This window comes from Sabethes cyaneus, chromosome 1 (assembly GCF_943734655.1).
Source record: "Sabethes cyaneus chromosome 1, idSabCyanKW18_F2, whole genome shotgun sequence".
Taxonomy (NCBI): domain Eukaryota; kingdom Metazoa; phylum Arthropoda; class Insecta; order Diptera; family Culicidae; genus Sabethes; species Sabethes cyaneus.
Window position 1 is genome coordinate 51,625,028 of NC_071353.1, and position 18,906 is coordinate 51,643,933.

Below are 18,906 nucleotides of genomic sequence, written 5' to 3' on the forward strand. Positions count from 1 at the left end.
GCTGTTATTGGAAAACTTTCACAGATTAGACGTGTTTGCAAAGCGTTTTAATGAGTTAGAAAAGCTCGGCATGAGTCTGAAACCAAAATCAAGCACAGAAGCGAGTCCGACCCTAGCTTTCATAGAGATTTCTAATCTAGTAGATAGTCTGAGAAGTTTAAAAATCTCCTAACAGTAGTATAATTTCTATGTCTTTGCTTCTGATTGACTGGTTGGTATTTCGATAAAATTGTTCCAATTGTTGGAACACTAACGCAAATAGTCAAATACCAAAAAGTAAGAAAGTTTCGATTAAACAAATAAAGATTTCTCCTTTTTCTCCTGATAATTCCAGTACTCTGGCAGTCCGGCAGTGATTCAGATGTAGCAGCAGTCATCAGTCCGGCAAGTCAAGTTCGTAAAATAGCTCATGGTAGTGGTTGACAACATAAAACATAGAACAGAGAATCGAAATAAAGCAGAAGAGGAGCAGAACAGATGAAAATAGAGAAAACGATACAGTTGGGATGGTATCTTTTTTAGAACATAAAAGCAACATAAAGGAACAGGTCAAAAGCTGAAAGCACTGTAGAGTTTTCTTGTAAAATCTCACCTTCGCCCTCGCTCATTCTTCAGTGTTCCCCCATACTTGGGTCTAGTTCCGATCAAGTCTATAATCTCTGGTATACAACTTGCAAATATCGCCTTTAGTTTTGTAGCAACGATTTATTTTCGTTAATTCATTCATTGTTTGCAGGATTTTGTGTTTATTTTTAGTGAGTTTTATGGATACAGGAATGAAGGATTTCATGTTTTCAAAGCATACAACACGTAGATGTATTCGTATGTGGATTGCAGCAGTTTGCATCAAACCGTTGGGTGGTTTGGTGCCAGTAACACGTGTATTAGTACAATGGAGTTCAAGGTGAAGTAAATGGAATTAGAAGAAAGAAAAGAGAAAACGAAAAACTTGAATATTTGCAGAAACGTTGTACACTAAGTTATACGATCGATATTTTTGCAGATATCAAGAGAGGTGGAAAAAGAAAATAGTACGCTGTGTTTGTACTGGTTCTAATAAAAGTAATTCATTTCCTGTATTATATAATGGTAAAAATGTGCCGCTGCATTTTATGTTTTCTAGATTATTTTGTAACAGGTACTGGAAATGTCATCAGTAATGGCAGAGCCCTTTGCGTGACAGAGGGTTTAACCTATTATCGCTCACGTTTGCGTTGTTCGTGCTTGATTGTCACGCGTAATTAAATATTGTTCACGGATGATCAAGGTGAGGCGTAGACAAATTGTTGCAAACAAAAATGGGATACTTAAAAAAAAAGAAACAGTAAGGAAAACTCACGCACACACTCCTCAAGCGAGTAAATAAAATGTCTCTAGTGGATTACTATCTATGTGGGGGATTCCAACTTTTACAAATTTTCACAAATACACACTCACACACACACATCGGTATTTCACTGGTTTTGATGGGCTGATTTTTATCTACATGTAGGTGTGTGTAAATAAAATTTGGCTAACTTATGTGAAAGATACTGTGCAGTCAAATGGTTGTTTTCAACAAAGAAACTAGAATGTGAAAAAGGACTGTGCGTCACATATCGGAAGTTTATTATTGAGTTGCCAATACGTCCAAATTAGCTTTGAGTAGGAAATTTTACACTTAATTCCGCAAGAAAAAGTGTTAATTCCGCACGTCAAATAACAATCTTCGCCCTAGTTCTGGACAATGCTTGGATGATTAAACTTTAATAAACCTGGAAAGCAAATTCAATTTCTTTTCCATTTTTTTCTTTTTCAGTGTAATATTTTTGCAATAATTTAATAGTTTACCCAGGTAACCAATAAGCATTTCCAATGCAATTTGAATGCAAGCCAATAAGCATTTAAGTTGCCTTAAATGCTACTTAAATGCTATTTTGGCAAAATATGCGTCTACTTTACTGCTAGCCCTCTTATAGTGCTGACAATGCTTATTTGCAGCTAGTTATCGACAAGAAGAATTTAAATAGAATTGTGGATGCCAATTTACAACAGTTATGCAGTCAAAAGGCTGATAAACAACAACCTGCAGTATAAAACGCCAGGGATGCTAATAAACGACTGATTTACTGCTTATTTTAATGCTTATTGGTTACCTGGGTAAAGTTAAATCGCTCCTACAGTAAAGATTTGTTTAACGCGGTGGGTGGTGCTGTACGCCCATCGCGATATCTCAGTTGTCCATTAGTCCAGTTGATTTTTGGTAGTTGACTAGGTTATACCATATGCTAACAATGTACTAAAAATCAACTTTATTGGTTAATGGACAGCTGAGATATCGCGCTGGGCGTACAGCACCACCCACTGCGTTATACAAATCTTTACTGTATATCGAATTTCTATGTGCCGAATGTTTATGAAACCGGTCTGGCAAAATTCAAAAAGATTTCATTAATTTTCTATTGCAAATAGTGGAACCGAATTCGAAGCCGAATGGAGATGAAGATATGTACAGTTCATACAAGAAAACTTAGCTGGTATCCAAGATATGACTCATTGGTTGATGTAGGACTACATCATTTTATATTTGAAAAACTTAAAATTAAAAGGAAATGATAACGCTGTAAATGCTGTCTGCAAATTTGTATTCCATTTCTATTCCATTTAAAATCAAACAAATCCGTAGGATTATAAAACCTTTCCTCATCTTGCTACTTCGCACGGTAGCACAATGTAAAGCGTGATTCATCGTTGTTACATGAAAAGTATTGTACATTAACTTTTTAAAGTTTGAATAGTTCAATAGCATAATATAGTAAAGTAACTCTAACAATTGCAATCACAGTATTAATGTATATATCATCTTCAGCATCCATTTTTATTTACAGTTGAATAAGTTACTATTCAAATAAATTGCTTGTTGGGTGACTATTATACCATATATTAGATTATGCTCAATCGGTAGCAGAACAATTTTAAGGGTTTAAAATTATGCATTTCGGCGTTTTATTTTTGCTGTCCTCATATTGAAAGAAAGACATAGTCCTACGGCAAAAAAAAAATCGAGAATTCAACTGTTTTGAATTTAATGCACCAACATGTCAAAACCATTCTATTAAGTGCGTAACACAATATTAAAACTCACAATTAGGCATTTTTATTTTCAGTTGAATCTCCATTTACGTGGAATGACAACGAAATTCGAATATTCGAAAACCGTATGCGACGCAGAAATCCTTCTTTTGTGTATGTGTGTGTGTGGGCTTATTGCTAGTGTAATATTAAGCTCGAAGGGAAATGAATAAATGTATATCAGAGTTTAGAGGATAAACAATTTCTTTTCTTAAATTATTGATCGATTTTGTTATGGTACGCCAATTTTCTGACCACAGTTTCTTGTTCGACACGGACGGTGTTTCTGTCGATCGAATGTATTACTTTGCTTTCGTTACTCATATCATGTGACTGTACGTCAATTACTCATAACCTCATTCTGGATCAAAACATATCATGGCAATTTTTCGTAGAATAGGCGTCGATTTCTTGGGACTATTGCAAATAAATAAAAACTTCATTTCAATAACAAAAACAAGCACAATTGTGCACCATAACTAAAGGGAAACAAAGATAAAAGGGGGAAACAACATTAAACTTTATTGCAGTTGATCCTGTTGTTATGAGACGAACAAAGACTATGATTACTGTGGCAGGGTGTGCTTGTTTTGTTTGTATTCTGCTTGGAAGAACACATACTCGTTGTTGCCTTCAAAATAGTTTTTTTTTTATTTTTTACGAATCAAAAAGTTATATTGCAATAATAAAGAGTAGATAACAATTTTTTTGCTCTAATATGCGTGGCTGCGGCATACAGGCTGTGCAAGCAAAATGAAATGTTCTACATCAATTGTATTTGGGTTTTATAGTATTATATATATAAATGTGAAGAATATATATATTTATATTTATTTGCAAATGAAATGTAGGAAAAGAAAATGGTTGGATTTCATGACAGAAGAGAATAATATGGACGAAAAATTTATGATGAATGATGAAATAATGTAAAATAAAACTAAACGGAAAATTATACAGTCGAAAGATGTCGGAGATTAATGAATAAGTAATAACAATAATAATTTCACGTAAATTTAGCTGTGATTTGAATTTAACAAAAGTGTCGGAAAGGAATCTGAAGTTGAAAGAATTGTGCTATATTTATGTTTGAAATATATCTTATTACAAATCAGCTAAACTAGTTTATTCAATATATAACTTATAAATGAAAGGAATGCAATCAAACTGTGCAGTAAAAATTAATATCTAGGTAAATTCAAAACGGAAAAGAATAATGTTCTAGGAGGTTGCGATTTGTTAGAAAGTGGCTTTCTACGATATCATTTCAGATGTCATTGCAAGACGTTTTGGATCAAACTGACCCGGAACTTGGAAATTCGGGTGTGTTAGTGAAAATTTTGTTCGAAAATTTTGCGACCGCGTTTCGTTTCATTGCCATTTCTCTCTGATTTTTTTGTATTAGTTTTTACCTCGTACGCCAACACTGCAAGGTTGGTCCAAAGGTTTGGTTCGTTAGGAAACCGTCGGTTTTTATTTTTCGTATTCGAGGTATGGAAAGGGCTTCTGTTAGATTGTTATTTCTCGAAGGATTAGAGGTCGGATGGTTTATGCGCCGCGTTTGAATTATTTTAACGAAGGGATATTTCCGGATATAAAATGGATACTGTATTGGAACAATTTCTAGTTTTAGGTTCTTTTTGTATTATAAGCAATAAAACCGGAGCAGGGAGTAAATAAAACACAAAAACTTCAGAGCAAACATTTTGTTAGTATTTTGGGAAAGGGGCTTCTGTAGGAACTTGGGATTGAAAATATAACGTAATAGCAATCTGGGTGATGTTGTTAGAATTTGGTAATCCAGTTAATTTTCTGCAAGTGTATGTAGCTATTAATATAAATCGGAGCGTACTTTTATGGATGTTTATTGAGATGGCTAGCATGCACTTTTCATTGTCAGTTTTAACTAAAAAAGATACATATCAGAAAGAAATTAAATAAATTAAAATATAAATAACGAAAAGAGGCAAACGAACTAAAGCAACAACTGGAAAAACCAATAATTTGATAACATAGTGATAGGGAGAGACAGATTTGAAACAAATAATAACCTTCAAATTTATTTTGATGTTATTTCAACATATTCTTATATTTTCGCAGATTAAGGTTTGGTTTGTTTGTTCTAGTACAGATATGTCTGGTTTTGCTACGATTGGAATGTTTCTCTCCATAGAAACTATCGGTCGATCCTCAGCAGGTTAATAAGTAAAGAATTACAAGCCACAAAAATGAGTCGAGTTACATGCCGCCAAGAAACCAATGCCTTATCGAAATATATTGCTTTGATTAAATCAAATAATTGAAGAAAAGAAATGAAAGTGATGTACGCGAAATACGTGGTTTAATTCCTTTTGTTTAAAGCCATTCCGCAGTTGAAATTGTGTGATTGAACAGTCTGGTTTGCTTTTGAGGTTTAATCGCTAGGTTTTCTGATGCTGTGATAGATTTTAAACCCGTTTAGTACTTTTAATTGATCCAATATGAAGAAAAAGCATCTGGCATCGGGTGTCGTTACCACAAGAGCATATACATCTATTGTTGTCCTTTCAAAGTGACACCGTGTTGATGAAATAAATCAAAATAAATTTGCTGTTCATTATCCAAATGCAAAGTGATTATGATTTATGGAGGCAACTAAAATGAAGCTGACACAATTAAAGCTACTTGTATTCTCACTTTATCCATGGTTTTTCTTGTCATTCACATGCTCAAAGAGTTGAAACGTCGTGGAAATCAATGATAATCATAATTTCACTACAATTTTTTTTATGCAACGTAAGAACCAATAACTCAATATTTAGTGAACAGGACATAACACTAATAGTTCTTACAAAACGGATAGTTTACCTTTAAACCGACAGGTTTCGGGAAATATGTTTCCCATCAACGGGGAAGTTGGACATCACCCCGCTGATGGGAAACATATTTCCCGAAACCGGTCGGTTTAAAGGTAAACTATCCGTTTTGTAAGAACTATCAGTGTTGTGTTCTGTTCACTAAATATTCAATGATAATCAGTTGTAAATTTGTAAATGATAATAAAAAACTGAAAATTATTCTTATTCAGTCAAACGAAGAAATGCATTTGGCTTTCTGTATTGAAACAGTCATATTTATAGGCCACAGAGCATTTGTAACATCCGGAGCTAAACGTTTAATTGAAGTACTAGTTCAATTGAACTGTTTGCACAATGAATTTATTCTATAATGGTTTTCAGTGAGAAGCACTAAGTAGCCTAAATGTGGCATTCAAGGATACAGGTATGGTGGAATGATTTGTCGAGTAACTACCTGAAAAAGGAGTGTGATTGTGAGCGTTCAGATTTATTTCGATAGTATAAACCAAAACAAAATCGGTGTTTCAAGAAATAAAATAATTCTAATGAAATTGACATTGAAAACAGGAAACATAAGGAGAAAAAATCAAATCGAAATTCAAACAGAACCAACGCAATGGTTTAGAAATCGAAAACAACGAACAATCAAATCAGGTTTAAACGTAAGTCAGCGTAATGTAAACAACGGAAATCAAAAATCGGGAATAAGTAAACGGTGGAAGCAATAGGTACGCCCTTGTACCTTCTTCTAACGTCCTTTGTGTACTTTCCGCCGTACTTATTTCGTTGCGCTGCTAATTCTGTGATCTCCGGAATCCAACTGGCAAACACCGCCTAGAAAAGTGGTAAAAGGAGGAATAGCATTGCCAAGCAGAAAACATTTCAATAAAAGTTTGCTTCATTGCTTTATAGTTAACAATCGTTGTTGGAGACATTGTTGCACTTAGTTTAAACAAATACGTCCATTTTTTGGCGAAAGTAGAGTTATTTTTCTTTATAGTCACGGTGTAAAAACGTGTTCAAAATTCGAACAATAACACGTTTCAAAGCGAGGCGTAATCACACTTACATAATATATTTTTCTTACATTTTTGCAGCTTTCTGTTTAACTGGTATTATAATTATTTTATCAACTCTTCCTGGTCATTTATAAAAATAATTGACTAGAGATAGTGTAGAAGAAAAGGTCTTCAAACTACTATGAAAAATAAAATAACGGTTTCAAAAAAGAGAGCGAAAAATTTGGCCAACAAAACCCAGATAAAAAAATGGTGACATTATCAAAATCTCCTGAAATTTTGTCGCTTACAGGAACTTTAGAATTATAAATTAAGGTAATCAAATATACTGAAAACTAGTTTGAGAAAAACCTACAGGCAAACACGTTGAAATATGAAAACAACAGAACATTCACGGATGGTGCTCAATTGGCTAAGACCAGAACATTTGAAAACTGTTTTCGCTTACTTTATTGCTTTACAGCAGCAGTGGTAATGTTAAAATAATAAAACTGGTATTAAACTAGAACGGAGAAACGAAAATCTATGGTCCTAACGACACGTGATGTAAACAATTTAGTGAACGTGTATTTAAAAACGAAATAACGATGATATTTGTACAGGCATAAACCTTATCAGAGGCTGATTTTTAAGGTTCAAAAGAGTTTTAGTGTGCTGAGTGTTTTACATGTTTTATGTTTGTGTGGGTGTTAGAGCGGAGAGGTGAATTATAGTTTTCTATCATATTGTATTCAACGAACTGGCACTGAATATCGAGGAAATAAATTCACGGGGAAACAACACTTCAAATTTATAATAGTTTTCATGCATATCAAATATATTTCCTATAACACACTATCACCCCGCTAATCTGACACATTCTTGACCGGATTATCGAATATTGACTCGAAAATCCGGCAGTCAAAATAATTTCAGTAGGGATTTGAAATGTCGTGTTTACATCCGGACGTAAACAACTCCCGAAATTTACGACAAGTTGTATCATAAATACGTAGTAAATTTGTTTTATACTAAGTAATGCTCAATTTAATCGCTAAAATATTGTTTAACTCTTGAACAGCTTAGAAATAAGCCCAAGAATGCTAATTTATTGAGAAGAGTGATGAAAAAATGGAATTTTCGGCAAAATTGAACGTACGTAATGAGTACCATCTTGACTCAAATGGACACCCCCATTAAAGTAGTGTTCAATTGAAAGAAGCTAAGTACAACGCTTTTTAATTCGGAATTCTCCAGATTAGTGGGATTCCGGATTATTGCGTCGTCGGATTATTGGGTGTCGGACTAGTGGAAGGATACTGTAGGCGACAATGGGCCATATGAATAAAAGAGTTTGCCTTACTGCTGCCATAAGTTTTACACGGGAAAGCAAAGCAATCTGTTTTATTTATGCAGCCTAAGGTATTCACCTTATTTTCTAATAAAACTTATTAGGTTGATACTTGCAACTCGTGATTTTTTCACTTCGAGCGTCAGATTAGTAATTCGTAACGTTAGGTGGTTGGAAGTAAGGCGATGGACTAGATTCTTTTCCCTACAAATTGCATTGAAAGGTGTTATTCGTAGGGTTTTTAGGCTTAGCGTGAATCGTATAATTGTGGAAGCGGATCGTGCAATAGTGTCATATGCCAATTTCGTTAAAGTAAAGAGGCGGATAGCGGCTGCAAACAGGGCCTTCTAAAGATTGTGTCACACAGTTTGCAAGCTCGCACAAAACTCGCGGTTTGCAAGACGCTGATTCTCCCGGTGATACTCTACGATCACAACTCGTAGCAATCGATGAGCTCTTGATGTTCTTGTGCCAAAGGCTCTTAGGATTAATTTTTGGTGCAGTGCCAGTGTTGTCAAGTGAGTGAAATACGGCTGGCTACAGTGCGCTGGAGCAGCGGGTGTTCGTGGCGATTAGTGAAGGGCAGGCCAAGACCTAGGAATTCGGAGGCATCTCCTGGATTCGAAAGAGGATAGATACTTCGAGCTGCACCATAAAAGTAAAGTAAAAAGACCAAAATGGACAGCTTCCGCAGGGCTCCACAAGATGTCACCATTATTAATTAATTTCTTGTATTTTTTATATGCCACACAGTCTACAGTTCAATGCCTGAATACGTACTTTTAGAAAATAAGTCGTGATCCAAAATGGTGGAGATTAATTATAAATTTTATAAATTTTTTTGGTATGTATTCCTTCTGTCGAATGAGGGTCAAATAGATCCAAAAATTAGTGATACATTAAAAAATTAATGGTTAATAGTAGTAAATCAGGCTGCCTATTATAAATTGATAGTCAAAGATTTAGCGTTTAGTGTTTTGTTCCACTATTTACTTATTATTGGTAAGATTCGCATTTCGTCTCCGATTCGCAAGTTTTATCAATATCCGTTGCCAAATTGAAAACTTTCAAGGACATGCAAGTTAGACATGAAATGCATGTCTGTCAGAATAATAAATAAATAATAGGATTAAATGAAAAATTATCGGCTTCTTCTATTTTCAGATTATACACAGACGCTCAATAAAGAAACTTTAGTCTGAGTTTTAAACCGCATTTGGAAAACTATATATTTTTATATCAATAGTCAGTTTTGATAATAAAAGAAATGCTAAAACGTCTGTTTGAATACATATTTACAACATATTTACAATTTATTTACACTTTATCAGTGCACCGGTCTAAGCGGAAACTGGTTTTGGCAGAAATTCGCGCACAAAATTGTTCAAAATACGATCGATCAAATTAAGCAATAATTAACAGATTGAATAACAATATATATCAGCTGCATTAGGTAAAACATAGTAAGAAGACGTCTGTATGCTCAATCGAAAAAGCATATAGGTGCTTATCGTGTAATTATCATGTGATTCTTCTATGGTTTTATAATTTGGATATGAAAAGTGGTCTCTAGATTAATTTTCAGCTTGAGACCAGTAGTCTTTTCTTAAACATCATGGTATTGACAAACTAATATTTTGAGCTAAAATCCACGAGCTCAACTTTAAGAATTAAAATTTATATAACCTGTCGAAGCAAATCATAAAAACTCTAGAATAAAAAAAATCTTCCAATTTTGCAAACTCGTCGCTACATATATGTCGAAATCATAATCTGATCTCCGTGAAACCTTAGGCAGCAAAGTATGTAAGTAACATTTCCAATCTAATTTTTACCGAATAGAGCACTCCCTACTAGCACAGTTGTTATAAAACGGTTGTGGCAACCGATATATGACCAATTTCAGTCATAAATAAGTTGCCACAACTAGAAGTGCCAAAAGTGTGTCAAAACAACTTTACAGGCATGTCATGTAATTCACGATACAATACATATCATGAATTTTTCTTATCCGATATTTAATCGATTTCAGGATATATTGCAGAAAAAGAAAACAGAACTCTAAACATTCATACTCACAACGCATTTTGCTCTACAATTTGTTCAAACGCTTAGCTAGACAACGGAAAACTTATTTATGAAAGTCTAACAACATCGACATGACATTAACGGCACACTAAGTTTAAACGATATACACAACGGATTGGATAACTTCCAATAGAGCTAGTTTTCGTTAAATAGCTTTCTAAACCATAATTGACCGCCCACATATGTTTGTGTTGTGTTTTGTGTACGTTTTTGAATTGTTTATTGGCAGCTGGACAAATGGTGGATGGTGTTAAAATGAACCAATCAATGTTTGAATCTTTCTAATTGAACTAATTCTACTGGCTTTGCGTTTTGTTTTGTTTTTTTATGGTTTGTTCATGGTCTTAAAATCAAACTCTAGTTGGATATTTATGTGCTTTTACTAACACTGGTTGAATAAAATGCTTTCGTTTATAAACAATAAAAACTGAAAACATCGATTTATAAGTGATCTATGTCCGTTATGCAACTTCTACAGAAGGTAAAAATTTAATAGAGTCAATATACTATATCTATTAAAAAGAAAACAATGCTGATTCTTATATTCTATGTTTTTTTGGATTTATTTCAACGTGACAACTTTATTGTTCGTTCGTTTTTTTATACTTGTGACCAATTTCCCTAGCAGGAATTTAGCATATTAATCTATCATAACTATCTCTCGTGAATAGCGATTCTCTCTGTTTCTCTCTTTTATTCACCGGAGACTGATGCTCATACCAGTGACGCTGATGACAGTTAAATTTGGCTGGTCGAAGAGATACGGTGACTTTTACTTTATTATTGTCGGATTTTACTTGTTATATGAATGTTTTCTTGATAGTCAGTTATTGTTCGATGAAATATTGTGTTAAATTTTCAAGGAACGGGACTAATTCATTCCAACTGATAGATTGAGAAATGAAAATGCTGAATCAGGTGGGCGAAGAAACGAAACATTTTTCTGTGTGACTCATTCAGGGATCGAGGAGTAGCTTTAGTTTTTTTAAATAGAGTTAGAAATTAGCTTCGGTAGCAAAAACGTATTCACTGGTGAATTTGAGTATTTCTGTTCTTTACTCAAATAAATTGATGTTGCTGATTTGTGAACAAGGGATACAAGTCAAAACAAGATAACTAACTGGGCAAATAAAATACGAAACTGATATTATGTAAATCAAAACGTTTGGAAAGGAAGCATTCAACGGAAAAATCGGCAGTTGATAGACTGTCCAGAACTGTTGTAAAATATTGAAAATTGGACTTGTTGAGAGAAGGAACTTTAATGAATCTACCTCTTTCCTTGCTCGCGTTTGAGTTCGCCACCGTACTTAGAACCGCTACCAACGAGTTCAATTATTTCAGGTATACTGCTGGCAAACATTGCCTAGAAATTTGAAGGTATTTTAATATTTCATAACCGTCTCTATCCAAAGTTAGATTGAAGCATTGGTTTAATCACTTGGTAAAAATATTTGTTGACTTATCGTAGCTTGTGATACGATTGTCGTGTTCCTATTGGTGATGTTCTATGGAAAATATGATGTATCTGATAAGTACCTAATATCATTCGGCAATCTCTAAGTATAAACAAAAACTAACGCAAAAATGTAACTAAACAGGAGATATGCGGCAGCCAGCATAAACACAACCATGCGAAATTTAACGAAAATAATATCGGTTTTGTTGACTGACTATTGCTGTAAATAGCTATTGCTTAAATCATGCTCGAACGGAAAATAGTACAATCATATAAAACGTAACGACAAAATTCTGGCAACTCTGGTACGGCGTTCTGTTGTATTTCCCATCAAAATAAATAAAATCAATAGCTCCCAAAATTTTATTTGAAAAACTGTACTACCAGTACTCTACATAATTATTGATTATGTATGCTAATATGCAACTCTTGTAATGAACTCGGGGAAAACTCTGCTGAAATCAACTGCTAGCAACTGTTTATGATGGTGTTCGTCACAAAAACTGCAGACGCGAGCATCAATGAAACAATTTTTTTCAATATCATTTAATCGTTTAGTCCTTCATGTAAGTGTTATACAAATTCAAAATAAATTGTTTTTAATGATTTTTAGGGCCTTTTTTGACAATAATTCGAAAACGCTAAATTGATAAAATGGCTATTTTGGGTTAAAAGAGCACTGGAAAATAATTCCAAAATGAAATGAAATGGGTAATTTGTTTGCTCGTAATATTCAGTTAGGTGAGCTCCTCTAAAAAATCACAGTTAAAAAATTACTATATTGAAAATAAGAAACTGTTAAGTTCACATTAAGAAAATATAGTTTTTAATAAATATCATTCTTTCTAAAGTTTACTAAGATGCATTACAGAAGAATTTGTTTCCACGAGCTCAGGGCTAAGTTGCAACGGATGATCAATCACATACATAAATACTCGCTTTTTGCTGCCATTTACGTTCTGAACACTGCAAGGATCCGATGGGAAAATCGGAAAATTTTCATCTGTTCAGAACTTATACGGAAAATGAACATAAACTGTAAAACGTAAGTAGAACGAAGCGAAATTGAAAAATACGGCAACTTTTTTGTATTGCTTTTAAGTAAAGACAAAAAATACGAAAGCTATAAAAACAGTTCACTGAACTGATTGGGCTATAAGCATCTAGTTAATTTTGGTGTTTAGTTATAAGGCTTGATAAAATAATTATAGCATTTTCTTGTATCGCAAGCTGTGCATTGGGAGACATTTACTCATACAAAATCCGTTTGTTGTAGGGTTTTCCGCAGTGTCTCGAACTGGCTGACGCTAATTGAGACTATACTCGTTTATTGACGTGTTGTTGGGTTTTAGTTTGCGAACGGGTTAAGACGTGTTTCAATTATTTCGATCGGATCTTTGATACCATCCGTTGTGAAGAATTGAATCACGTTTAACCACGTGGAAACCGTCATTTATCATTGCCAAATCAAACAGAGCGGAAGTAATTTATTTGCTTATTGAAGCGTTATGTGAACAATGTTGCTCACATAATGGTGTAAAATTGTTATCAATTGGTTGTGAGAGTAGTAGATATGAAGGAATATTCGCTAATTTATTGGCGGCTCGATGAATTTGGACTCCGGGCATTGGCGTACACACTTATTTTTCTTGTTAGTGCAAAAATATGGCGTTCCTAATTGACAAACATTATTGATGGATAGTATATAGTTTTAACGTATTCTAACAGTATAGATATAGGAGAATGGGAAAATAAATCGAAAAAAGAACAGTTGAAAAATTGAATACTTACCAAACCGACTAGTAAAAAGAATACTAAAAACGTTCTGCCTAGCACGGTTTCGCAGTAAACATCGCCGTAACCTACTGTTGACATAGTAACTATGAGAAAATATACACACGTCCAGTACGACAACTGTTGCGGATTATTAAATTCTAACGGATCGCCAGAATTCTCCAGCTGCCAATGGCGAAAAGAAAGAAAAGAATGAAGAAACAACGGTTAGTTTAATATGATTTGTATTAAATTTTTTTCAGCCTGTTGTATTCTGTCTAGAAAAAGTCGATAAAAATAGTATAAATGCGCAATAAACTGGCCTACTAGATGCTTGAATTAGATAGCAGTAAATTGCCGATATTCAGTTGGGATGTTTTGTGAATATTGTCGCTTAAATGCAAAATAAATGCAGATACCTAAGTATGTATCCGATTGGATATCGATGCGAAAGAGATCACACAATTCAATGATCTGTTCCATGTGTAGCACGCGATTTGGAAAAATGTCCGAAGTACAAAACAAAATAGAACAAACCTGTTTGGGTGATGCTTTTAAAGATTTACAGGGACATAGGAAAAAAGAAGTACACGCACGTGAGGAACTGATCTTACATAATACTACTAAATTAAGCCATTTTATATGAATGAACAGAAAGCGATAAATTAATAATCATAATGATATAGAGCTGTAGAAAATCGACATGCACAACACTGGTTTTGCCCTAGAAATCAAATTTAAAACGATGGAAATTTTAAAGTGTAAATATTTTCGGTACTTCTAACATGTACCACGAATTTGCGGCACTTTTGATCGGCAATGTACAGAAACAATAAACTCGTCAGATATATTGCTTTTTGCAAGGAGAATTGTGCCATCCAAAGTGCGCAATCGCTCATAAAAGTGATATTTTATATTAAATCGCTTCGGTATCTTCAGCACACTTTTTCGTTACATTTCAAGCAATAAGTACGCCGAAGAGACTGAAGCGATTTAAACTAAAATAGCACTTCTATGAGCGATTGCGCACATATTGATTGGACAATTTTCCGTGCAATTAGCAATATGACTGCGCTTTGTATTGCTGATTAGGGTACGGGAGGGTATTTTCAGCAGGTTTCTAAATTCAGCCTATTTGCCTTTTCTTTCGCCAATAAAAATACTTTGCCGTCATACAATTTTAATATGTTATAACTATTTTTTCAAGACTGTATGTAATCTACTATTTTTTATTCAAAGAACGTCAAAATCACCTGTTCTGCCTCTCGAACTACGCCATAGACCGAAAAAAAAGATGCCATCGCTTGATGGGGTGAAAATGCCGTCCCGTGCCCTATATAAGGAGTTTACCACCATCGACGATACAAACAAAAGAACAATACACAGAGAATCAGAACAGCAACACAGAAACATTTTCGCTGGGTGTGTGCGTGGAGAATGGTAAAATTGGAAGTACGCAACAAGATAAGACATAGAGATATAAGACTACTGTGTTACCTGACTCACTGCGAATATGCGTTGTGTTCGCGGGATCGTGTTGGTTCGAAAGGTTTCGAAAAATATCGCCCTTGTATCGAAAATATCGTTAATTTTGATCACTAAAATTAACGTACTTAAACGTTATATTTCAAGTGCCAGTAGTACGCAATAATTGTATTGTGAAACTGAATTGTTATTTATGTAACTTTTTACAAATTAAATGCAATAACAAAAGCACAACTTATAAAAAATCGTTTGTTATCGATATTAACTGCATATGCGTTATAAACGAATAAAACGTATGGTTACGTTTTATTTCAATAATACGCATATTCGCAGTGAGTCAGGTAAAACAGTAGTTAAAAAAGCAGTGCGACGGTGGTGTAAGGGTATCACATTTGAACGGCAATCGAGAGCTGTGTGTTCGGATCCCACCTATCATAAAACTCAATATTTTTGGTCTAACATATGCATTAAAAAATAGACTTTGTTCGGATGGTGATTAAAACAGCTAATTGAGTTTGCTAAATTTCCCATAGAATGTTTTTAGCTTAGTAAGCACTAGTAAAAAAATTATACATCCCTATCAGTCGAATTCTAACCGTGATGGCGAAAACAGTGAAGCTACTCCGTTCAGAAGACAGCGCGTTCAAGGAACGGTACCCCGCCGCGTCTAAAACGGACATCGTGCGGCACTTTGTGGGCCGTTCCGGCATCTACAACTTCTTGACACAGTTGGTCCAATAGTAGACTTGTGAATATACGCACCGCACCGGGAGCGGTGCTCAAGCATTCTGCTCTGATCATAACTAACACGCACCTCGTTTAGGTGCATTTTTTCAACTCGCATCAGAAACGAATTTGAAACCGCACGTCGGTGCTCAATTTTTCTGTTTGGCACGGAGCGATATGTGTTCGTAGCGCTTCGGGCGGCACCTAGACAAGAACAACAGTCGAACAGACGCGCCGGAAAGCACCCGCTGTAGTTCGAAAGTTTTTACCGTATCTCACCAAGAAGCATTCTCGTTCTTTTACTTTGCGGGCGAAACCGTGCCAGCTTACTAGCCGGTACCGAACTAGAGCGCGGAGCTCGAATGTACTAACAGCTCGGTCACGTACACCGAATATGAACGTATAGAAAGTACGAAATCATGCGAGCCTTCGCATCGTGCTCATCCGTGCCTAGTCGAAGACAAAGCACCGGTTCAGGTTCTTGCGTTCTTCGGGAGCGTGCCAATATGTAGCAGCGGTACTGCGTGCTTTTATTGAAAGCACCCGTTGCGGTGCGTACCGGGATATGCAGCAGCGGTACCGCTCCAAGCGGTGTTTACAACAAGTCTGCATTGGACAACAATCAGAGCATTGAAAGAAAGCCCGGTTCAGGACGGCCGACGACCCTGAGCGACAAGAAGCTCTAAAGGATGCTGAAGCGGAAGACCGAGGGAAAAGTGGCTACATCGCAGGCGGACGCTGGTCGGGAGGTAGGTGCAACGGGCCAAACAGTGACAAAGTACCTGGCGAACATGGACATATATGTCAGGAAGCGGCAGGCTCGTCCACTGGTCTTGGAGCTGTAGGAAATGATGCAGCGGCAGCGGCTGAATAAGATGGTCAAGACGATTTTTCCGAATTCCGAATCCCGGTGATGGACGGTGAATGGCAACGACTGGCAGGGCACTTTTACTTCCCTCACGAAGGAAGTGAGTGAGCTCCGAGGTGAAGTTCATTTCACACACAAAGTTCCTTAAGAAGGTGCTGCTGTGGCTGACAATCAGCGAGAAGGGGATGTCAAAGCCGCTCGTCTTTCGCTCCGGACTAGCCGTGAACGGGGAAATTTATAGTATGAAGTGTCTGTCGGAAGTTGCGCCGTTCATCAAGAAATACCATAAGGGCGATGACGCGGTGTTCTGGCCGGATCTGGCGTCGGCCAACTACTCGAAGCGATCGTTGGAGGAGATGGAGCGGCTGAATATTGAAGTCGAGAACCGAGAATCGGGAATTTCTGGGCAAACCTGCAGCGTAAGATCTACTCCAAAAATTTTGTCGTGAAAGCTGAAGAGGAATTGATAAATAGAACGAAAAAGAACTTAAAAACATGCCTACACGCATGTTTTCGTCCGCCATGGTGAATGTTCCGGTTAACTGCCGGAAGGCTGCTCGCAAGGGCGTAGAATTTTTTTGCAAGCAAGCTAATATAATTAGGTAATTCCATGGGAAATTTATCAAACTGAATTAGCTGTCTTAGTTTTTCTATCACCATCCGAAAAAAGTCCATTTTTTAATGCATAACTTATAGAGCGAAACCGTCACCATTGATGTTCTAATAAAGCCAAGACTATAAATATACGGTTTTCGACGTCGATAGACCTTCATTTTCCGGTATGATCATTATCATTGCGACCCTGCAAAAATAACTTCGGAAATCCTATAGCCTTTCAAGATCCACTGATTCTTCTGCTATCGAACATGGATTTGTTCGGAAAAAAGGTTGCGGTCTAAAGACTGTATGAAATGTATAAAATATTGGCCGAGATCACGAAATTTTCAAAGTAAGCTAGATACGCAATCTGGTACCCAAAAAGAGCAGGCTTTCCCGAATCGTATTTATATCCATGCGGTAAAACATTCCTGAAGTTTAATTACCTGTCAATGGCAGGACATTTAGTACAGAAAAAATTTCTACGGTTTGCCTTGCGCAGTTTTCCATGGCGCGATCCCAGAAACCTTCCACCATATGAGGAACGCTACCATTTACTTAATTTGCAGACTCTTGAAAGAAGCTCAATCCATGTTCCTAGCTAGATTGCTTTTTTAGGAGATATCGACTGTCCCGCCCTTCTGAGTCAACTGAATTTGTATGCTCCTAAACGACACCTCAGAACTTAGTATTTCCTTTACTTGCAAGGACGGAATGCAAACTACTTACTGCACGACGATTTATGGCAATGCGATTCAACGAACTCTACGGTTGGTTCGATTTAAACTTGACGACTAATAACTTTTAACGACTACTCTCTCGTAGAAGATAAATTTGTAATTGTACCACAGACTAACAGACGTAACACTTTGAACAAATTTTCTAACAAAACATCGTTTCAATGACACCCTTAAAACTTGGAAAAAACACTAGCATCACCTGTCACTAGCAGCACAGAACGGAAGATCAACTTCAATTAAAAACGAATTCAAAAACTGACCACAAAAGGAATGCAAAAATCAGCAACGATTTTTTCTTATTTCGAGTAACTTTCTCAGACCGTGTACATTTATACCACTTTGACTGTGGTATAATCTTTTTCTATGTTTTGAATTGACCGTTAGCTCTACAGTTCTACCTGTTAATAAGGATTGTTGTTATTAATGACAACTTAAAGAAGATATTATTGAAAAATTATAATCGGAGTAGAAAAGTGATGCAGTATAATAAAGATTTTACTGTTTTGAAATCTAAAATAAAATATCGGCTTGGCACATATTAGTAATTGAAACTGAAATTAAGATTTCAGTTCTTTGGAACGGAGATGATTTGGAACTTGGAACCCGTAATAGATAAAATGATTTTAGTGGAAGGACTTTCGAATACAGGTTGTTCCTCTACCTGCTACCTGTCAAAATTGCACAACTTAGACGTTTAGGAAAATAGAACCTGCTTGTTTTTCCCTAAGTTCAATAGATCAGTTCGTTTCATTTTTGGCACCGATCGTTTTTGGTTCATCACTTCATGTGTCTAGACCAATCAGCATCTATATTAACGCACACGTGTATGAAATTTGACTCCAATAGAGCCTCTTTGTTTGAAGTAAATTTTCCCAT

General features: G+C 35.7%; 1 protein-coding gene across 1 annotated transcript in view; it reads right to left on the reverse strand.

The window, feature by feature from the left end:
- The window catches only part of LOC128732718 (calcium-activated potassium channel slowpoke), a 122,943-nt gene that overhangs the window by 78,061 nt on the left and 25,976 nt on the right, over window positions 1-18,906 (reverse strand). The window contains exons 5-6 of the mRNA XM_053826038.1: window positions 13,633-13,800; window positions 6,688-6,779 (exon numbers count right to left, since the gene is read on the reverse strand). Of these exons, the coding sequence (XP_053682013.1) occupies window positions 6,688-6,779; window positions 13,633-13,800 (260 nt within the window). The remainder of the gene's footprint in view (window positions 1-6,687; window positions 6,780-13,632; window positions 13,801-18,906) is intronic.